This window comes from Doryrhamphus excisus, chromosome 22 (assembly GCF_030265055.1).
Source record: "Doryrhamphus excisus isolate RoL2022-K1 chromosome 22, RoL_Dexc_1.0, whole genome shotgun sequence".
NCBI classification, from domain to species: Eukaryota; Metazoa; Chordata; class Actinopteri; order Syngnathiformes; family Syngnathidae; genus Doryrhamphus; species Doryrhamphus excisus.
In genome coordinates this window covers 8413402-8437039 of record NC_080487.1, presented here as the reverse complement: position 1 = coordinate 8437039, position 23638 = coordinate 8413402, and the positions used below count along the sequence as shown (strand labels likewise).

Here is a 23638-nt window from a genome sequence, read left to right as displayed (position 1 = left end):
AATGTGAGTGTGAATGGTTGTTTGTCTATATGTGGCAACCAGTCCAGTGTATACCCCGCCTTTTGCCAGAAGACAGCTGGGATAGGCTCGCGACCCTCGTGAGGATAAGCGGTAGAAAATGAATGAATGAATAATGTGATCTTAAAACGTTTCAAACCAAGAGATGAGGAAAATAATCCAAACAAGTCAGTCATAGATGATACAGGTGGTCCTCCCATCCAACAAGCTGTCAAATCGTTCACCATCACCACACAACGAACACGATGACACATTCAAAGATGACACATTTTGCTGAGCTGTGGCTTCTCACTCCACAGGCAAGCACCATCTATGAAGTGCTTGGACTGCCAACGTTGACTGTTTTCATTCATATGCTGACGTTTTATTCTGATATACTAAGAGTGCCATCGAAGCAGACAAACGTCATTTGATGAATTACACTAGCATAATCCAGTTACATCTGAGTTGATTAATAGTCTGCCAACAGCGGGTCAACACCTTTAAGTATCTCATGCATCCTCCAAGTATCTAATGAAACATTAATTCACTTACTAATGATTGAGGTGGAAAGACAAGCCTATATTTAAACATCCCATTCATTAAGTTGAGGCCTGTGTTATAGGATTTCCCCTGCAGGGGAGGGTGTAACATTTTGTGGTGGTGCTGTCGAATGCTTGACACCCAGTATGCAGAGACGGTATTCTTATTTCTTTATTATTTGTATTTGTTTCCTCCTCCTGTTAGAGTAAATGTCACTTTGAGGCGTTTCCGTGGCGACAGCGACATCACGTGTCAGTCAGAGGTACTACTGTTAGACAGTGACTTTTGTTCGATAAGCGGCCTTGAAATAGCGCAGCTTCACTTCCATTTTTCCATATTTTAGTTTGTACTTCCTTTCAGTTCATAAAGTGTATTTCCAAAAATATATAACAATTGTGTTTTTATTGACAATAAATACATAATCTAATGCCAATATTTGTCACACATTCCTTTTATTCTCCATGCAGGTTTAAATTTGGCCTTTCAACAACACCAAACACACAGGCAAGGCGTCATCAGTAGGCAAAATCCTCCTTATATATTCCCCACAATCAATTAACAAAAAAAGTTTGCAGCAACAATTTGCAAAAATGTAAAGAAAATATATCCAAGCAAATGTTACCATTACAAAACCAACCCACCTGAATTTTGCCCCTAAATCCGACTGCTTCCGGAAGTGACGTCACGGTATTGCCGCCGCGAAGGATCTTTTGATTAGCGGTCTGCTGACGTCTGCCATGTTTGATTCGAGTACCGCGAACATGTCAGTTCATGTAAGTTCAGTAATGTTAGACGGGCTGGAACACCGAATGTGTGTCGATAGATTGTATGTATGTATATAAACCGGCGTCGAGGTGTGCGCGTGTGTCGCGCCGTTGATGACGTTGCCACTGCGTCACAACCGCGTACGAAAGGAAAAGTTCAAGTACGAAAATTTAAGATTACAACGTATTGCGACATTTTGAGAGGGGTGTAATATTTGACCATAGCCATACAGTCAGCGATGTAACTACTGAGCAGGTGTACCTAATGGTGGCCAGTCAATGGGTTAATGTTACCACTGTCTGTTTCCGATATCCCAATATATTTAGGGAGAATGCCGATATACGATATATATCCCGATATTTTTTCCATAAACTGAATTTAGACAAAACTCAAAGCCAAATACATGCGTTGTAGAAAAATAGCTAAAGTTAAATATAATGTGCAATCATCAGTCATGGTCGTCTATGCAGCCGGGGTAGCAGTGTTAGCACTTCCATCTAACGTTCCTCGTGGCGACAGACGATGGCATGGTTGACGCCGTCTTTATCCAGCAACCTTTTTACTGTTGTTTTCGTTGTTCACTCCTGCTATGCAGCCTCTCCTCCTTCATATCTCTGCGGGATATCCGATCGCTCGTCGTAGCAAAGGGGTACTCAGAGCTAACAGCTGCAAGTGTAAACATGGAGCAAGCAGCAAGCTACAAACGTAATAAAATAAACATCCATAGCTGAACACTTGCTTGAGGGGTCGATATGGCACTAAAAACAATAGCACTATTAAATACCTCTAAAAACGCAGCAGGAGCCGCCATAACTAGCTTGTACTCAGACGCCGCCATCTTGAAACATGAGACTTCCGCATCAAATCTGGTCTGTATCGATACGAAGGATATGCTTGTTTTTTTATATCCTGCTTAAAATAAATATAGATATTTTTGAAACATTGATATATAAAGAGCAGAGCAGGGGGAGGCCTACAGCTTGTACCTGGGAACGCCCATATAGGGAGGATCACTGTGATGTCACAAGGAGCCAGCATTTAAAAAAACCTCTCAAACCGAGCATTCAGAGCCATGCTAAACTTCTCTCAGGGTTCACTTCCAAATGTGCAAACCTCATTATCTGAAACTTTGGCATCGTTTAACACAAAAGACAACATTTTAACAACATTTATAGGTAAGAAAATTTTATACCCTATACCTTTTGTTTTGGATCTTAACCAAATGTCTTTATATTTTTACACATGCTTATTTTAGTTTTTATTAATGTTCTTATATATCTTATATATAGATATATTGCGCAGCGCTTCCCGAACTGGTTCCTCTGTACTCAGGCAAACAAACTTCTTCTGTGTATGTGTCTGTGTATGTGCAAGTGTGTGTATATGTGTCTTGTTGTTTGTTTGTTTTATATGTCTTTCTTTTTTAACATGTAAAGCCAGGGGTCCCCAAACTTTTTCCTGTGAGGGCCACATATCTTTTCCCTGCTCTGATGGGGGGCCGGGGTCAGTTTGTAGCAGAAAATGTAACGATTGCATGGGTGTCTAAACATAAACATTTATTGTTTTCCAGAAAGCCACACAAAACCAAATATTAATAACCCTTTCCGGGATCTTCACGGAAAAAATAAGTCGGAAATAAATAATAACACTATTAATAAAATAAATAATGCTATTTGTGAAATAAATTCATTGCATGTTTTTTTATGTTAGGGTACGTGTCGTTTGGGAGGGCGGCATAGAAGTGAATGAGACTGTCGGGCTTGAATGCGTCTTTCAGAACATCACAGTTCTGTAACTCGGCCAACTCAAACTGATAAGAAGGCTGGTCTTCATGGATGTCGGCAACAAAAGGGTTCTGGAAAAGACGGATTTCCTTTGCATTAACGTGAAGTTCACAGAATCGCACATCGAACTCCGCCTTCAGCATTTCTACCGCTTCCACGCACTTGGAGGTTTTGGGTTGCAGGGAGATGGATGAAGTTGTGCTTCTTCACTTGATCCAAAAGCAGCGCCAGTTTCACCTCAAATGCTTTTATGTGCGAATACATGTCGCAGATGAGTTTCCTCTGACCTTGTAGCTGCAGGTTGAGGCTGTTCAGAATTTCAGTCACGTCCGTTAAAAATGCGAGGTGCCATTTCCATTCTGGGTCGATCAGCTCTGGGACCGTTTTGTCCTTAGAATGAAGAAATGTGTTAATTTCGGGTAGCAGCTCATAAAAACGCCTCAGAACTCTGCCCCGGCTCAACCATCGGACCTCTGTGTAGTACAGCACATCACTGTGCACAGATTCCAGTTCAGACAGGAATTGTTGCAACTGCCTGTGTTTAAGTCCCGTTGCTCAGATGAAGTTAATGCATGACACCACAACCTTCATGACAGAATCCCACTTCAACACTTTTCAGCACAGCGCTTGCTGGTGAATTAGGCAGTGGACTTGTAGCGGGGCAGTGAGACCCCGTTCTTCCATCTCCCGGTTCATGCATCCTATTAGACCCCGAGACGCGCCCACCATACTAGGAGCCCCGTCAGTTGTGATGCTGACAAGCTTTGACCAGTCCAAGTCCAACTCTTCCATGGTTTGGCATACTTTACCGGAAATATCCTCCCCCGTTGTAGTCCCTTTGAGACTTTGGAGGGCTGCCAACTCCTCGCACATCTCAAAGTTTGCGCTAACTCCACGAATAAAAATGAGCAGCTGCGCCGTGTCCTGCACGTCCATGCTCTCATCCAGTGCTAATGAAAAAAAGTCAAACTCTTTTGTCTTTTGCTGCAGCTGGGCATACACATTACCCCCAAGTTCTTCAATGCGTCTGGTGATTGTACTCGCCGACAGACTCACGGCATTAAAAACATCTTTCCTCTCTGGACACACCTCCTCCGCGACAGCATTCAAACATTTCTTTACAAACTCTCCATCAGTGAAAGGTTTACCGCTGCTCGCTATCAATTGAGCAACCCGAAAGCTGGCTCGAACGGATGACTGATTCAGCTATGTTTGGCGTAGAAATATATTCTGCTGAGCAAAGAGTCCACTTTTTAGCTTTGAGAGTTTGTCTGCTCTCATTTGGCTTTGCAAGCTATCATACCTGTCTTTGTGACGGGATTCATAGTGTCGGCGCAGATTGTATTCTTTAAATACGGCCACCGTCTCTTGACAGATGAGACAAACCGCTTTTTCTTTGCATTGAACAAAAAAATAATTGTTTGTCCACTGCAGGTTAAATACCCTGCATTCTGAATCTTAATTCTGAATTTTTCTCTTACCTAATCTTTTCGCCATTGTTCCGCTCTATTTGACGGGGTGAGTCAAGGATTTTTTTTCTGGGAAGGGGGAGGGGTATTTATCTGGTGTTGCTCAGGGGGCCGGACCAAAGGTGGAGGATCCGGCCCGCGGGCCGTAGTTTGGGGACCCCTGATGTAAAGCACTTTGTGCTACATTCTATGTATGAAAAGTGCTCTACAAATAAAGTTTGATTGAAGGAAAGTCCACTTCACAACAATAACCAATTCACAATTATGAATCCAATTAAATAATAATGGCAACATGCCATTTGGAAAGCAGCACCTTGCTTATCTGTAAAAACATCCATTCACAAAGTAAGGTGCAAAGTATGAGAAAAGTCCACACCATGTGCATTCTGAGCTAGCAACTTTGTTGGCGCGTGGAGCACGTCGTCAAACTTGATTGGGGCGGGGCTTCCTGTTAGCGAAACGTCACCAATGACAAAGTGGGGTCAGGGGGCCCCTTAAGTTCTCTCTAATGGTTTTGTTGCTGACACTAAACATACCCCAGGATAGAATATGCCTACATTTAATTTAAAAAAAATAAAAATGGCTTCTTCTTAGCATTTCTCTGACTTTGTGGATGAATGAACCGTGTATGGGGTGGGGTGGGGGGGGTAACGGCATCATCACCCTCGAGCCCCCACCCCCTTCTCCGTGTCTCTGACCGCCCACTCTGGGGGTAGAAAGTGCTGCTTTGTGAATGAAGGGAGAGGCGGAAAGGGGGGCAGAAAGCAAACTTTAAAAACGACCTCATTTTCCCACGTCTGGCGTGGAGAGGGCAAGCGGAGAGAAGATACCACGGTGCAGTGAACGACGCATGAACCCACGGTACGAACTTAGGAGAGTGTGTGATTCGATACAAAGATGCATGCATGGCAGCCTAACCGTGACCGGAATAAGTGTCGAGGTCATTCCTATTCAGAATGGAGCATCTAAAGGCGGCGTTTTCGCAACAGCATTGTAACTTGCAGCGCAAATTTTCCACTCCATTTGGCTTTGAACGTGCTTTTAAATTTTTTTAGTTTCATTTTTTTACATTATTTCAATAATCTTATTGATGTTGATGCCGTTGTTTTGCATTAACGATCTTTCCATCTGTATATGCTTGTTTCGCAACATGACATGACGCATGCAATTCGCCCGATGTCACCATTTCACACACACACACACACACGGATATACAGAGAATTCATTCATGGTGTTATGAGTGTGAGTCTCCCATGGGAGATTTATCAGCCTTTCTTTCTCTTTCATTTATTTTTTTATTCTTTGCATCTATCATTTGTTTACATTTACATGAGCATAGTATCTAACAAAGCTGAGTACACACATAGAGGCATAATGCTACTGAAATTAAACTGGTCTACTTTAGAGAAGTCAGCGTACAGCCTGTATTACAGTCGAGATTTACTATCCACTGACAGTCATCGTTGACTTAATAGTTGGCAACCCCAGTGAGTACCAAGATAATTGTGATGAATGCATGAATGCTGTAAATACAGATGAGTTGCGGTTCCAAAGTGCTGCACAGACTAGTCAAATAAAAAGTAAAAATAAAATGAAATAAATAAAGGTACAAATTGAGAAGATCAAATAAGAAATAAAATAGTAAAATAGATATTAAAATATTAAAAACAAGAAGCAAAGCAATAAAAGTATAAAAAAAAATAAAACCACTCAAGCAGAAGTTAGAGGAGCACAGTTTGTCAACATTCACTAGCTCCACCAGTGATGTCATTATGGAGGAATAGAGGAGGAGATACACTGTAATAAAAGCGGGTGCAGAAGTAGGAGGATTTTATTCGCTCTCTGTCTTTGCAGAAGCTGCTGTGGTCCAATGATGATGTGCCTCCTGTGTCTCCTCCTGGTGGTGGTCGTCCAAGGGGAGCCCTGCCTCATCATCAGTGAGATCAATGCAGACAACCCAAGACTGGACACCACTGAGTTTGTGGAGCTCTATCACACGAGCGGACAGCGGTCCTCTTTGGATGGCTACACCCTGGTCTTCTATAACGGGAATGGGAATGTTGCCTATAAAGTGTTGGACCTCAAAGGCCAGAGTACAGATGATAGAGGGTTCTTTCTCGTTGGCTCTGTGGACATGCTACCCAAACCTGCCATCCTCCTGCCTCCAAACACAGTCCAGAATGGTCCGGATGCAATTGTGCTCTACCACACGTCTGCAGCACGATACAGCGAGAAGATGGACGTCACATCAATCGGTTTGGTGGACGCTGTTGTTTATATGACACGCAAAACCGGCGGTGCAGAGGTCCTTGCAGAGACCCTGACGCCAGGAGAGCCGGCCTTTGTGGAGGATGAAACCACCTTGGAAGGGGATGAATCCATTGAGAGGTGCCTGTTGTCTGAGGATCGTTGGGGCTTCCGGGTGTCCTCTCCCTCCCCCGGACAGAGGAATAACTGTACCCCCACTGTTGCCTCGGCGACTATGCCCGTCATCACTGAGCTGAAGCTTGGTGGAGGTCAGGTGGACGGTTTTGTGGAGCTCACAGAAGCCCCAGAGGCAGGTCCTCTCGTTCTGGTGGTGTTGGATGGTCGAACAGACAAAGTGAGTGTCAGTTTAAATGTGGACCCCGCAAGGAATGGACTCATCTCTATGACTGTGGAAAAGAAGTATATGAAAGGTGAGTGTGCTAGAAATATCAGTGCTATGACATTGACAAACGTATTTGAGACACAGCATGGAATGGCACGGCACTAGGGGTGTGTATTGGCAAGAATCTGGTGATACGATACATATCACGATACTAGGCTTACGATACGATATATCACGATACTGTTAACAAAGCGATATTTTTTTTGTTTTTCTTGTAGTTAAATATTATTTCCTGGAAAAACTGAATTACACCAACAATATGCACTTACTAAACACATTTTTATTCGATTAGAACAGTATGTAATGCTGTATCACAAACTTTCCTCTGTAAAAACGTAAAGTGTATCATTTGGATAAATAAAGCTTTAACATCCAGCTTTAAATTTACAAAAAACCCCATGAAAAACAAATAAATTTAATTATGTCTCAAGATCCTGCTCAAATGTTCACATTCTATTAGCTGTGGAAAAAATGCAGAGTATACAGTCCCTAACCCAGGGGTGCTCATTAAGTCGATCGCGATCTACCGGTCGATCGCGGAGGTGGTACTGGTCGATCGCTGGTCGATCGCTGGTCGATCGCGGCGTGACATTAAAAAAATATTATCCCAGCATCAATGCCGTCACTTGATTGATATACAGGGCAGCCATTCAGATGACAACTGAATGTTGCCCTGCGACCAATCAAATCAAACAACGTCCTAAGTGCAGCAGAACTTACAATGTCAGCCTATCATCCATCCCCGTTGCTTGATTGACATACAGGACAACCAGTCAGATGACAACTGAATTTTGACCTTTAGGTCACCGCTCATGCGTAAACAACGATGCAAAGTGCTAAGCTAGTCGGCGAATTGCGAGATTTTAAGCCCTCGCTAAAGTTTATGGTCACTAAAATGAGTGAAGGAGCTGGACCAAGTAAAATGCAAAAAACATATCACTTCCATACGGATATGGAATATTATACGGATATTATGATACGGATATTATCCATGACTGATAAACATTTGGAAGTGTGCTTGAGGCTGGCTATCAGCAGCTATGCATCCCTGGCTGGTTCAATTCAGTGCAAGTCATCAAAGTAAACTCAGGTAATTACAAAAAATGTTAATAGTTAATTATGTGTGTTTTGCAATATTGGCTCATTTGGTTATGTAAGGTACATCAACATACATTGTACGTACAAATAATCATCAATACATTTGAAAATAAATAGATGTTTTGCATTTTTGTAGTGGGTAGATCATTTTGACTCGGTCATTTTAAAAGTAGCTCGCATGCTGAAAAAGTGTGAGCACCCCTGCCCTAACCTATCCACCATCAGAACAGAATTTTTGTGGAACAAAGTAACTAACATCAGTAAAAAGTCCTTTTAGGATGCTTGACATAACCATTATTTAACAAAATGGTGATATCAATTTGAAAAACAAAATACCTGCAATATCACAGTACTACTTTTGTAGTTTACAAAAGGACATTTGGCAAGCAAAAGGCATTGCTTGCTAGCGTCAGGTCCTCATGGTGTCTCGCTAAGTGGACTCGCAGATTTGTCGTGTTTCCCGAATACTTTATTCGGGCACGACACATTTTACAAACAGCATGGGTTTTGTCAATTTCTGCACACCCTACTTTGTGTAGAAATCCAAAATGTGTCCACACTTGCCTTGTACGCCACAGGGGCCGCTGTTATGTGCTGGCATTTTGCCATGTTGAACTGTGTTTATGTGTGAGGACGTTTCACTCGTCAATCTCGTTCAACGTCCTTGCCTAATTGAGTCTGCACTTGAATACTTGAATAATACCATATACAGTCTATGATAAATGCCTAAAAATATCCATATCATACTTTTTAATATCGATACAGTATTGTGGAACAAAGTATCGCGATATATCGCCGAAACGATATATTCTTACACCCCTACACGGCACTATAACCTAAAAGGTCATAGGTGATGATGATTCTTTATTTCAGGTGATGAGTCTGGGGCAGTGGCTATATACAGTGGCAGGACGACGGAGTTCCCCGTGGGAAGCCCTTTAAGTCAGATCCAGCCTCTGGACTCGTTTGTGTTTGCTGGTCCTGGAAATAAACCGAGTGCCAACCTCACAGAGACCCTCATCCCTGGCAGGCAGCCTTATCAGCTCAGCACCAGGCAAGGACATGACTTGTCAATGACTTCTGGCCATTTTTTCAACCATTTGCTAGAATTTTACATGCATATGCTAGTCAGTGTCCTAAAGGTGTGTACTAAATTCCATGGTGATTCGGTAAAACTCCCAAAAGTTACAGCGGGTGTTTTTGTAGAGCACAAATTTGATGAATAAATGATCCACATCACAATTTTCTGACCACAGAGTCCTCCTATGCATTTAAGGAAAAAAACAACTACAACTGAATCCTCATTAATGTCATTGCTAATTTACTGTTTTACTAAAAATACTGGAGGCAGCCCAGTCTTTGTTTGGAAATGTCAACGGTTGCGTCAACTCAGAGTTGTACCCAAATGAAAAACCACTGTGGTGTTTTTGAGAAGTGTATTTAGGTTTCATGTCATTATTACAACCCAACAATGAATCGTCATTTTCCAAGCTGTAGTTTTCAATGTTGCGACATATTTGACTTCTTGGTCAACTTGTGACCGCCGTTCCTCTTTGCACTCTCCACTCTTCCTCAAATGTGCTGCACTTATTTATTCACCATGACTCTCACTTTGATGCATTTTGTGTCACTGTGACATACAGAGATATATTCATGTGGACCGTTTAGTCAAGTCATTTCTATGTAAATGCTACATGACTCTATCAGATAATACAATCATGTAATTCTGATATATTGAAATTGGATTGATTGATTTTCCTTTATTTTAGTTTGAAAGAGGGAGGATTCTACCTCAGTCGTTGTGGTGTGGCCACATGGACCAGAGATCCTGGTGTATTTTGGGAGGCCCCGCAAACCCCGGGGCAGCCCAACCAGTGCCCCTGGCCAAAAATATGCCCTCACAGCACGGGTGAGTGTTCAAATGAACTATAGTACAAGCATCCCTCACCATATAGCCATATATGAAACACTGTCCAGTATTCATTCATTCATTTTCTAGCGCTTATCCTCACGAGGGTCGCGGGGGTGCTGGATCCCAGCTGTCTTCGGGCGAGAGGCGGGGTACACCCTGGACTGATGGCCAGCCAATCACAGGGCACATATAGACAAACAACCATTCACTCTCACATTCATACCTATGGACAATTTGGAGTCGCCAATTAACCTAGCGTGTTTTTGGAATGTGGGAGGAGAACATGCAAACTCCACACAGAGATGGCCAAGGGTGGAATTGAACTTGGGTCTCCTAGCTGTGTTCTTAGTGTTTTGTCTGATGAAATGAAACTGGTCATAACTAGTTTATTATATTCAAAACATGACATCAAAACACTAGGGTCTTTGGCCTTTTTTTCTCCGTTCTACAGCATATGTTCTAGATGGCCTCTATTTAGCTCCGTGCATTTCTTGAGGCGCAGCACGAAGTTGTCCATGACGTTCTTACAGACTGAATTGGTAATGGCGCTCATCTCCTCCCTGATGGCTTTCTTGAGTTCCGTAAAGGTTCTGGGTTTCCCTGCATAGACTCTGTCCTTAAGATAGCCCCAAAGAAAAAAATCAGGGGGGCTTAGGTCCGGGCTATGGGGTGCCCACTCAAAATCAGTCTTGAGACTGATCACTCGGCCTCTGAAGTTCTCTTTCAGCCAATCGCGGGACAGGTTTGAGGTGTGAGAACTTGCTCCGTCTTGCTGGAACCAGAACTTGCTCATGAGCGACGGGTAGATGGTCCGGAGTTCATTCTTGAAGGTTTTGAGGACCTCCACATACCGCTCCTTGGTGACTGTCACTGCTGCGCCAGATTCTTCGATGAAGATTGGTCCAATAATGCCTCTGGCCGAGATTGCAGCCCACACCGTGCACTTAGGAGAGTGCAGGTGCTTGGTGGCTACTTCATTGGGTCTGGAGGACCCCCAGAAGACATTTGTCTTGGAGTTCGCCTTTTCATCAAGATGGAAGTGGGCTTCATCTGAGGTCCAAAGGAGGTTAAGGAAACTTGGTGTCTCCTCGATCTTCTCAAGCATCTTGACTGCCATAGCCCTCCTCTGCTTCTTGTCTGAGGCTGTAAGGGTCTGCAGCGTCTGTATTCTGTATGGGTAAGCCCTGATATCGTTCACCAGCACTCTCCTGCAAGTCTCACGGACATACCGAGGAACTGACTTCGCTTACGCACAGAGCGTTTCGGGCTGGAGAGACTCTCTCACTCTTTCAACCAACTCGGCTGTTCGCTTCTTGGGACGTCCCGAGTGGCTTGGACGGTTCTCACTGGCAGCGTTGAGGTTCTCCACGGTCCCATACTTCTCGAAGTGGTCCACCCAGTTCTGAATTCTGCTTTTGGATGGAGCCTTTTCACATTCGAACTGACGCATGAAACTGTCCTGGGTTTTCTTAAACAAGCCTGTCTTGTAATAAAATTTAACACAGTGTATTCTTTGTCCCAGCTCCCACTGGGGTCTTGGTGTACTCACGGTCGTTGATTCTGCCATGTCCTGTAAAATAAGGGCAATCAGTGAATAAATAATGGAGATATCACATAAAGTGTACACGGGCATGTTTTTTTGGGGTCACCCTGTATATGTGTGTATATACGTATATATATGTATATGTATATATGTATATGTATATATGTATATGTGTATATGTATATATGCATATATATGTATATATATATGTATGTATATATATATGTGTGTATATATATGTACGTATATATATATATATATATATCTCTTGATCCCACGGCAAGACGTGCATGTAAAGATTATATATATATATATATATACACTACCGTTCAAAAGTTTGGGGTCACTTAGAAATTTCCTTATTTTTTTAAGAAAAGCACTGTTTTTTTCAACGAAGATAACTTTAAACTAATCAGAAATACACTCTATACATTGTTAATGTGGTAAATGACTATTCTAGCTGCAAATGTCTGGTTTTTAGTGTAATATCTACATAGGTGTATAGAGGCCTATTTCCAGCAACTATCACTCCAGTGTTCTAATGGTACAATGTGTTTGCTCATTGCGTCAAAAGGCTAATGGATGATTAGAAAACCCTTGTGCAATCATGTTGGCACAGCTGAAAACAGTTTAGCTGGTTAGAGACTCTATGAAACTGACCTTCCTTTGAGCAGGTTGAGTATCTGGAGCATCACGTTTGTGGGGTCGATTAAACGCTCAAAATGACCAGAAAAAGAGAACTTTCATGTGAAACTCGACAGTCTATTCTTGTTCTTAGAAATGAAGGCTATTCCATGCAAGAAATTGCCAAGAAACTGAAGATTTCCTACAACGGTGTGTACTACTCCCTTCAGAGAACAGCACAAACAGGCTCTAACCAGAGTAGAAAGAGAAGTGGGAGGCCCCGCTGCACATCTAAGCAAGAAGATAAGTCATTAGAGTCTCTAGTTTGAGAAATAGACGCCTCACAGGTCCTCAACTGGCAGCTTCATTAAATAGTACCCGCAAAACGCCAGTGTCAACATCTACAGTGAAGAGGCGACTCCGGGATGCTGGCCTTCAGGGCAGAGTGGCAAAGAAAAAACCATATCTGAAACTGGCCAATAAAAGAAAAAGATTAATATGGGCAAAAGAACACAGACATTGGACAGAGGAAGATTGGAAAAAAGTGTTATGGACGGACGAATCAAAGTTTGAGGTGTTTGGATCACACAGAAGAACATTTGTGAGACGCAGAACAACTGAAAAGATGCTGGAAGAGTGCCTGACACCATCTGTCAAGCAAGGTGGGGGTAACGTGATGGTCTGGGGTTGCTTTGGTGCTGGTAAGGTGGGAGATTTGTTCAAGGTAAAAGGGATTTTGAATAAGGAAGGCTATCACTCCATTTTGCAACGCCATGCCATACCCTGTGGACAGCGCTTGATTGGAGCCAATTTCATCCTACAACAGGACAATGACCCAAAGCACACCTCCAAATTTAATTGCTGCTTAAGAAAATGAAAGTATCAAAATACAATTGTCAATAAAGCCACACTGCTGTTTGTACTTCCAGGAGGAGCTGTAGATGCATCCCCACACCTCCCACCTTGGGGAAATAGCAACTTCCTCATCAATGAGCTTAATACGGATACACCCGGCGCTGCTGAGGATGGCGAGTATATCGAGCTATGGCACCCCTCAGGACGCCGCGTCTCCCTGCAGGGCATCTGGATACTCCTTTTCAGCGCCCACAACAACAAACCCTACAGGGAGATCAGCCTCAGTGGACACTTCACCACCGCTAAGGGCTACTTCCTGTTGGGCAGTGACAGATTGGTGCCGGCACCCTCTCTCCGCCTTCCTCCCAATACCATCCAGAACGGGCCAGATGCGGTGGCGCTCTATCGCAGCCGCTTTGGTCCGCCGTCAGCACAACAACGGGGGATCCCCACCAAAGGGCTCCTGGATGCTGTTGTTTACCGACAGAGGGGATCCGATATGGAGGCACAAGAGTTGAGTAAAGCGCTGACACCGGGACAGCTCCCCCTGCTGGAGGATCCGGAGGTTCTACCTGATGATGAGGCGCTCAGCCGCTGCAGGGGTCTTTACCCCTATGACCTGTCTGCCTTTTCTGTGAGTATTAAGTCAGCCACTTTGTTATACTGGAGGGATGATGAAATTGTAATTTACTAGCCTCACAGATGGAGTAGTTACACATATTCCATAGTATACACTACACTTGTGCTTTCAACCACGTGCAGCGCTTTAGTAAGTACAGAGAAAGTAGACATGAATAAATGAAAACACAACAATAATAAATGACTGAAAAGAACGGTCAGTATTTGCTGTGACCACCATTTGCCTCAAATAATAAAGTAGATGAATTATGAATTACCGCGACCCTCGTGAGGAAAAAGCGGTAGAAAATGAATGAATGAATGAATTATGAATTACAAGTGCTTACTAACACCAGAGAGCTAGGACTATAGTGCACTTAGTAAAAGTTTTACTGCTTCCAGTTCAGCTCATGAAAGATGGGAGTGAAAAATTATATTTTTGTTGAGCATATAGCACTTCAATTTGGTAAATATACAGTATATGTATCACCTGCAACAGGTAGCTCCACCAACTCCGCTGAGGGAGAACAGCTGTCCCCGCCCTCCTCCACCTCCAGAGGGTGTGGTCATCAGTGAGGTGGCCAGTGGCCTCTGGACCAATCACAGCCAGCAGAGGGCCTTTGTGGAGCTGCACGGTCCCCCAATGACGGAGCTGCGTGGCCTGGTGCTGGTTGTGTTTGACCAGGAGCGTGCCATCACGGCTCTTCCTCTGACCGGATCTGTCGACCAGGATGGATTTTACATGGTGGGGAACATCACAGGAGCAGGTGAGAAGACGGAGAACACTGTGTAGTAGTTGTGTAGTGTCCACTTCAACTGGACCTACTCACCTGTTTGCATAGATCAGACTTTCCCAGAAGGCAGTGCAGTGCCGGCAAGAGGGGCGGTGGTTCTGTGCTACGACCTCTTCAGCGTGTGCAGAGCTGGCACTGCTTTGACCAACTCCAGCCTGCGAGACCAGCTGGTGTTCAGTGAGAACCAGGTCCTGCTCTCCTCCCTCTCCACCAATAGAGGGAGCCAGGTTTTACCAGCACTGAGGTAAGCACATCAGGATGGATTTGTCTAGTTCAGGGGTCGGGAACCTTTTTGGCTAAGAGAGCCATGAAGGCCAGATATTTAAAAATGTGTATCAGTGAGAGCCATATACATTTTGAATACAATAAAATGTGTGCATTTTTATGTAAGACCAACAGTTTTAGATATAATGGGCTCTAATTATGTAGACCAGGCACACTACCCCACGCCAATGGGGTGTGGCCAGCATACTTTCGTGAGCAGCGCAGTGTCCAATAATAAATCAAATACTTGCTGCCATTAATGCAACTTCTGCTGCTGCATAGTTTTGAACCGTATTCAGTACACGTATTTCATTCTTTTGGCCATCGTCACCAGAAGGCTTGGTTCTGCAGCTTTAGCTATTTGACTAAAGGAGGAAAGTTTACATTTACATGTTTTTTTGACATCTCAATGACCGAGGTAGACTACAGCATTACCCAGTAATAATCAAGTTTTGGTGTTTGACCTGGAAAATATCATCAGGAAAGATGGATATGGTCGGCCGTATTGCAGCAGAATATAGATGGACGAATTAAAATGCATAAGAAAGTTGTTGATTTTGAATATTATTTTCAACAGTCATTTCGGTGATGGTTTACTTTAAAATGTTAGCAAAAATACATTTTTATCGTGGTAAGAAATGCTTGAGAGCCAGATACAGTCATCAAAAGAGCCCTACCTGGCTCCCGAGCCATAGGTTCCCTACCTCTGGTCTAGTTAATGCTAGGCAAGGGGCGACAAGATAAAAACCATCACACAGTCATGGGAGCTCACATCCTGCTGTGTATTTTGATTTCAATTAGCATGACTAATTAAGCTATACTCACTTAATTAAAATTTGACAGTGAAAAAACAAATTTTTGACTTGGAAGTACTGTAAAATTAATTAAGTAACCAATTTATTATGTTCAATATTTCAAATTAAGAGAAAATGTTTGTTTTTTAAGTGTGCAGATGTAGTGGATTCATGGCTTCAGGTCACATATCTGAAGGGGTAGTTACTGTAATAGTTTGGGAACCACTGATATAGTAGAGGATCTTTGAGCATTAATATATACTATTGAATATTTGAATATTAATATTTATGGGGCCGCACAGTGCATGAGTGTAGGCTACACAGTCAGGGAATCGGGAAAACATGGGTTCGATTCTCCGCTTTGGCATCTTGTGTGGAGTTTGCATGTTCTCCAGGTATTCCGGTTTCCTCCCACATTCCAAAAGCATGCATGTTAGGTTAATTGGCGACTCTATATCGTCCATACAGCAGGTGTCAATGTAAGTGTGAATGGTTTGTCTTTATGTGCCCTGTGATTGGCTGGCGACCAGTCCAGGGTGTACCCCGCCTCTCGCCCAAAGACAGCTGGGATAGGCTCCAGCATACCCTAATAAGGATGAGCGGCATAGAAAATTAAGTATTTATAAGGCACGGCAAAGCCTTGTATTGACTTTATGTATAAAATAAGAACAGTGAAGGGAGAAATCAGGCCCATGGTCCTTAGATTTCTGAAAATGTTGCCTCCAGAACAATTTAGCTGAATAGGCCTTCCCTAAATAATCAGTCGAAGTCAAAAGCATCATATTATTTGCAGTTATGAGTGGCTCCAATCATTTACAGTGGGACTCCTGTTCCTCCCAGCAGCTTAGGCTGAAATAAGCCTTTTGTGATTGTTCTTTTTTCTGCATGGAAGATGGCAAAAATCAGAGCAATTAACCCACATGCAGAGAATAATTACAACCTGTAAGGTACATGCCAACTTGAGTTCCCATCTAACTTGAGGAGCACTCATTTTCATCAAGAGCTCCATACTTGTCTTACTTCAGACATATAATCCTGCCGGCGGCTGTATGCTATGTTCCTGTTAAAAATAGTGTACGCAGTATGTTGACGAGGTGGCAGAGAGGTTAAGGCAATGACCTGCTAAGCCATTGTGCTCACATGTCTGGGTTTGAATCCCATACTTGTCGGTAATGTTCAGGTCAGTGGCGTACCTCTTCAGACACTGTTTGAGGTTGATGCATGTTATGAGTAGAACATTTTGTAATATTGTCTTACAGTTATGAGCAGCAAGTGGTTGTTTTTGTGTGTATCACATGACCTGTCTGTGCAGCGGCAACTTGGACTTGGCGCTCTTTAGCTTGGCGCTGTGTCACTATGTCACAAAATTAGTTCTTCGCTGATAGTGTAAGCCGCCTGTTTCAGCCATTCCCGTGCTGGGCTCGAACGCATTGCCATTGGAGTGAGAGTCAAGAGTCCGAACTACCGAGCTAAAAGGCCGGGCAGTCAATTTAGCATTCAGCACGGCACTTAAGTCTGAAGGAGTGAGGTTTACCGATTGCTAAGCTACATGGCTGGCATCCATTACATTAGCTCTTACATTACGTTCGCATAAGGATTGTGGATGATAGGCAAAAGTAGTTATCCTTTAAGGCATATATTTTGAGAAAAACTTGTTGGCAGTTGTTTTCTATTATTATTATATTGTTACGTATGTACATATGCAGGTCAGTCCAAGATGGTCTGGTCTCCCTCAGTCGGTGTGCGTGCTGTGAGGCAAGGAGCTCCTCTTCGTGGACGACGTCTTCTCCGACTCCTCACCGCGGCAACATCTGCCCAAGCTCCGCCTTCTCCAGTCAGATCGATGTTTGTCTTGGACCGCTGTCCAGGGACTGGCCAAGGGTGGAGTTGAGAGGTAAACAAAATACAACTACTGAAAGGCTCTATGAGAAATTTTAATGGCACCTATTAGGCTAGGTTCACATGTTAACCTAGTGCCATGTTGTGCTATTTTCAACAGTTTTAAGTAATGGTAATGATTTTATTTCATTTGAACATGCATCAGATTGCAAAATCACATAATCAGTTCACAGTTCCACATATCCAAAAGGAGTAGGAAGAAGCAAAGCTTATTAAATCCTACCCCTCCATCTGGTACTTTTACAATCAGTAACAGTAAGCTTTCCTAATATAATTGTTTTTTTTGTTTGTTTGTTTTATTTTATTTTTTGTCACGTACCAAAGTACGAGGTGATATGACCATAATGACATAATGGGTACCATAGTAAGTGTCAATATAGTGATATATATATAGCACATCATGACTGGTTCAAGACTCTTCATCCTTATTGTATTTAGCAAACATCAACTGCTTGTATTGTTTCTTGAATTGGCTCATCGTTGTGCATTGCTTGAGGGTCTTACTCAATCCATTCCATAGTTTGATTCCACATACTGAAATGCTATGGCTTTTTAACGTAGTCCTAGCATATAAGTGTTTCAAATGTACTTCTTCCCTGAGATCATATTTCTCCTCTCTTGTAGAGAAGTATTGGATAACATTTTTAGGTAATTGGTTATTTTTAGCCTTATGCATTATTTTAGCTGTTTGAAGATTAACTATATCAGCAAGTTGAAGTATTTGTGATTTTAGAAATAAGACTCATAGGTCTCACAATAGTGTATTGGAAGTGTGTTGTCCCAAATCTAGCAGGAATATCATGTCCATAAAGAAGGTTGTTTTTCCTTTATGGCTTCTGAATTGTTTGAGCGTCTCTTCTCTGAAAAAGTTGAACAAAAAAGTGAGGGAGATAATAGCTTGGTTTCTCATTTACTGCTCATCCGTAGCCTCTAAGGACACATATTACTATCAGAAAATCACCAAATGCCGTTCCCATATAATGAATGGTATTGAATGAAGTCATCACTAAAGCTAACATAGTGGTGTATTTTCGCAGACTGCAGTGGGCTCATTCACGGAACGAGGGTGGCACAGGTGGCTGACTATTTGGAGCAGAAGTGTCTCTGTGGAATTACTGCTTTATCTCTTCAAGGTGAATTTACAATCAACATACATAGCACATAACAAAACAGCCCTATCACACACTACTGCCTGAGTAGTGTTATATAACAAAGTACCGCTGCATCAACGTACGCATCTCTACTGTCTGGATTGGTTCAAGGGGCCAATTTCTCATGCGTGTCTGGCTGGTTGCGAGTGTGGGGGAACATCCGGGCCTTGTCAGACCATCAGAGGGCCCTCATCATCCAAACAGCGCCCATGAACCTCTCACACCCCCAGACGGATGTTTGCTCTGCCCCCACCACAGGCCGCCGCACGAGCGCAGGTTAGCTAATCCACTTTAAATCTGCAGGATCTTGATCCCACGACAAGACGTGCAAATAAAGATAATAATGGCCACTTTCAATATGGGCAGTATTTCCATAATGTCAATAAACAATATTTAGTTTTTAAAAAATGCAATATTAACCAAAAAAAAATGTCATTCATTTGCTAACGCTTATCCTCACGAGGGTCGCGGGGGTGCTGGAGCCTATCCCAGCTGTCTTCAGGCAAAAGACGAGGCAAATTTTTTTTAAACATTCCATTTTCACAATATTTTGTACATTTCTACTAAATTGTATTTATAGTTTGTTAAATATGTCAAATACGTAACAATATAGCAATATTATGTAACAATATATACATACAGTGGTCCCTTGTTTATCACGGTTAATTGTGTCAGGAATTGGCTTGTTTGGTGTTTGGACCGTAAGGTGCAGAGAAGCACACACATAGAAGCAAAAAAAAAAAACTTATTACGAAAGGTTTGATAACAAAACAAAAATACAAAAGTGTGATAACAAAAACAAAGGGCAAAGCCACTGGAAAAAACTCATAACAAAAAACGCTGATGGCAAAAATACTGCAGGGAAAAATACACACACAGTGGGTGAACAAATATAATCAATGCTGAGAACTAAGCAGGTAAATAATGTTGACTGGATGACGCCAAGCAGGAAACAAGACTCACAATGCTAGGTCACAAGACCAGAGTGCAATAAACATGACATGGAACATGGAACATGACAAGGCATGTCAGCACAGGCGAAAGGTGAAGTACGAGGAACAATCTGGCACTAAGCAATTTTAGAAGGCCGAGTGATAATTAGCTGTAGGCGTGTATTGGCAACTCCATCTCAGCAGGACAGCGTGTACTACAATACACGATAGATGGGCGGTAGCGAAGCAACAATATCCGTCATGGCTTAAGGAGCATGACCCAACCGTGATAAGTGAATCTCCACCAAGTAGGATTCAATGTTACTCAATGGAATATTTTCGTAGTTGGAGCAGAAAACCTGTTAGGACTTCTTCTAAATACAGTTTTTAACATTAGAGCCATTGACATAACACCCCTACAGTCACTTTTACACTCCTACTATTCTTTGTTTACACGGCCGCTACCTTAAGCTTAGCATGCTACCGAGCTAACTAGTTAGACTTCAATGTATTTATTCTAAACTCAAGAAAGGGTTTCAAACAGTGGGAAAGAAGGTCAAAGTAAGAAGCCAAAAAATGACCACTTCCGCACAGAATGGGAGGAGAGCTTTTTTCACTCTCTTTTCATAATAAAATGAGACAAAAAATATGATGAATATTTACTGCACATAACTGAGTTTCCATATGCTGTATAGGTTCGGCCCTGGGTTTACAGATTGGTCTTATTGTTGCTGTACTCCTGCTGCTCGCGCTTGGAGCTGCTATATTCACATATTTCTACAAAAGAAGGTGAGTATGTTTCATTGTAGTTATAAGTGCCCTCCTTTCTAATCTATCTGACACGCTGCATTTTGTGTTTGTGTGTGTGTGCTTTATTTGCATAGATTCTGGTAGACTTGAAGGGCGTATATTTTTTGTAATCATTTGACACATTTTACAAGAAGCATTATTGTCCATTTCTTTGTATATACTAACTCTACACTTGTTGAATGTAATGGATTGATCCTCAAACTGTGGCCCAAATACAGCTGGTGGCACGCAGACGGCATGTATTTCACTCCTTTGACCGTGCCTTGTCCTGGTGCCGTTTGGGTGTAGCATTTTTGTATCCTTGTTAAACATATGGCTCTTAGTCGTAGTATTTTACTCCTTCATGCGCCTTCCTTTAGCATGTCTAGAAGCCCAGCTTTTTTATGTGATGGCTGGATTCCTTTACATTTTGGGTGGAAAATAAAAAAAAACATGCACAAATACGGAGTTCATAGTCGCACTAGTGTTGAATGATTGGTAGCGAACATACAACAGTAAAAAGCAGTGCTACATGAAAGAGATTGATTGACAGTGGTCTACCGAACGTAGAACACAAATGGGCGGGCTCTTCCTTAGCCAATCAGGGCTGTTGTAGGTCTATATTTAGCTTGCTGTTGTCGCGCCACTGTGGGTTGGTGATATACACATACAACAGAGCATGTATAGATCACTGTAATACACCACAAGTACACAGAACACAATGTGCATTTATACGCTGTTTTACAGGTGAATTGAGTGGTTTTTCCCATTGTGTGTGTGTGTTTTTTTGTGTGTGTAGATTTCTGAAAGTTATGAGGCATGCATTCAGAAAATGTGTGTAAACAATGGAGAACAAATGTAAAAGGCTTTTTGTGTTGGTAGGCGTCCTTTGGACTATTACACGATGGAGCTGAGCGAGCATGCTGAGGGACTATCAGAGCTATAATCCAGGAAGAAGAAAACATCCTGGAGGTGATGAGTGTGTTATCAGAAGGGGTGTATGCGTGTGCGTGTATGTGTGTTTATGTGTGATGATGAAAACGATGACATTAGAACATATTTTTGTAAAGGTATTGTTGCGTGAACATTGCTGGTTACGACTATGAAGTGGACTCTACCGGGAGGGAGGCGGGTGAATTTTAATACTTCAGAGTAATGCTCATTTTTCTTCATGTGGGAGAAAATGAGCAGGAATTTGCATTTAATGCTCTTATCTTCCTTGCGTTCTTACCCGGTGTTGCATCCAATAGATGTAGAATGTGACTGTTTTAAGATGATGTAACCACTTTTACATGACGACGTGAAGCAACCTGTTTACATGTTCTTGAAATCGAAAAGGGATGTGTTTTTTTCATTTTTTCTTCTAATGAAGTTAACTTAGTGTCTGGGATATTTGGGGGTCTGTTTATGTTGATAGTGCCTCAGAAATGGCCACAGTGCCTTTTTCTTTTTTCTTTTTTTTTTTTTTTGCTAAGCCCTCATTTACTAAGGGACCAGCTGCAAGACTTCTGATGTGGTTTTCTACATTCTGCACATGCCATCCAATTATATGCAGAGGAGTATGAGGGCCACACTGACAAGAAAAAAAATAAAGTTATGTGAAGTTATGCATTCCTAATAGTGTGAGAGTAAAAGTCATCATATAATAGTATATACAGATTAGGGATGTTCCGATCGGGGTTTTATGCTGTTGATACCAATCCCGATAATCCATGAGTGAAATCGTCCGCTACCGACACCAATACCAATACCGAAGTGCTACATAGTGTCTGCATGCTCCCAAATCCGTACTGAGGCGGTACTCATCACTAAATTTTGAGGCACGTTTTGCACCTTTCAAAACGGGGGCGAAGCTGATCGGCGCAAGTATCAGCCAATATCGATACCGTGTTGTTTTTTTTGCTGATATCGGCTGATACCGATCAGAGCACCCTTAATATGGATTTTTTCTCTTGAATTAAACTTTTGACTAGGTCTATATTTTTTGGCTCTTTGTCCTGTTGGCTATATTTTCGTCCTCATTTTTCAGTGTTGTTCATATTGATCAATTCTATTGACATTCCATCCAGCATTGCTTGATGTGTAATGACAGTTTTGCTTTTTAATTATACTTTATCTTTGATGTTTTTTTTATTATTTGTTTGTTTCTTTTGGCTTTTTCCTGATTACGGAGTCGCCACCGCAGACATAGTACTTTTTATAGTACTTATGTGAAATTAGGATATTGCACCCTGAATAATGCCATTTGGAATACAACTTGATTTAGTACAACTTTTTCCACATAGAAAACAGCAGTATTAAAAGATGATTTTCTGTACAAACTATCCCTGCACTTACCTGCAACACTGGAAAAAATGAGTAATTGCTTTTATATTCCTTACAGTCCAGTCGGGTTTGAAATAAAAAAATTTTAAAAAATCCCCCTCCAATTTATTTTTCCTTATTTTTGCTTCATATCCATATTTATATGCCAGTTTGTCATACTCGGCTGTGTATTTACAGCTGTTGCATTCCCTGCAATGTCCCGCTGAGAGGATCTCATCTTACCTCACAGGAGACACTAATAGGCTTGACCCTCCCTCATGTTCCTCATCATGAGGAGTGCTTTTGCGCTCCCATGCACCCTGTGTACTTCCTTTGAGAAAGGCTGAATACAGATTCAATCTGTGCTGCAAAAACACAACAGTCCGGTGGGGGGGTGGAGGTCACCATGGCGACATCCAACAGTGGTGTACTCATCATAGTGGTGACATTTTCGAACCTGTGGTCAAATAAGTGCACAACCCTGTTTGTAAATTGACTACTTATTATCTCCTGTAGATTGTGGTACATTTAAGTATGGGTCACGGGGGTATGCTGGAGCCTATCCCAGCTGACTTCGGGCGAGAGGCTGGGTACACCCTGGACTGGTGGCCAGCCAATCACAGGGCACATATAGACAAACAACCATTCACACTCACATTCATACCTATGGACAATTTGGAGTCGCCAATTAACCTAGCATGTTTTTGGAATGTGGGAGGAAACCGGAGTACCGGGAGAAAACCCACGCATGCACGGGGAGAACATGCAAACTCCACACAGAGATGGCCAAGTTTTTAATGAGATTATTTATTATGAGTAGAGATTTTTTTATGTATTATTTATACTATTAAGT

General features: G+C 42.3%; 1 protein-coding gene across 4 annotated transcripts; it reads left to right on the top strand.

The window, feature by feature from the left end:
- The first annotated feature begins 1233 nt into the window (after positions 1-1233).
- si:ch211-183d21.1 (uncharacterized) lies at positions 1234-23022 on the top strand. 4 transcript variants are annotated; one of them, XM_058061783.1, is made up of 12 exons: positions 1234-1313; positions 6413-7236; positions 9180-9360; positions 10076-10215; positions 13315-13874; positions 14358-14625; positions 14701-14896; positions 17417-17604; positions 18647-18742; positions 18872-19036; positions 20388-20481; positions 21364-23022. In XM_058061783.1, exons 2-12 carry the CDS (start codon positions 6429-6431, stop codon positions 21425-21427), a joined length of 2760 nt encoding a protein of 919 aa, XP_057917766.1. In that variant the 5' UTR covers positions 1234-1313; positions 6413-6428; the 3' UTR covers positions 21428-23022. The 4 variants fall into 4 exon arrangements, with proteins under 4 accessions (XP_057917766.1, XP_057917767.1, XP_057917765.1 ...); XM_058061784.1 differs by lacking the exon at positions 1234-1313 and adding an exon at positions 1352-2480; XM_058061782.1 differs by lacking the exon at positions 1234-1313 and adding an exon at positions 5096-5419 and having other exon boundaries at positions 21364-23021.
- The last annotated feature ends 616 nt before the right edge of the window (positions 23023-23638 follow it).

Excerpts from the sequence above, each read along its gene's own strand:
- si:ch211-183d21.1 (XM_058061782.1), top strand. Across the intron at positions 9,361-10,075 it reads CCTTATCAGCTCAGCACCAG|TTTGAAAGAGGGAGGATTCT; the intron begins GCAAGGACATGA and ends CCTTTATTTTAG. Across the intron at positions 14,897-17,416 it reads CAGGTTTTACCAGCACTGAG|GTCAGTCCAAGATGGTCTGG; the intron begins GTAAGCACATCA and ends GTACATATGCAG.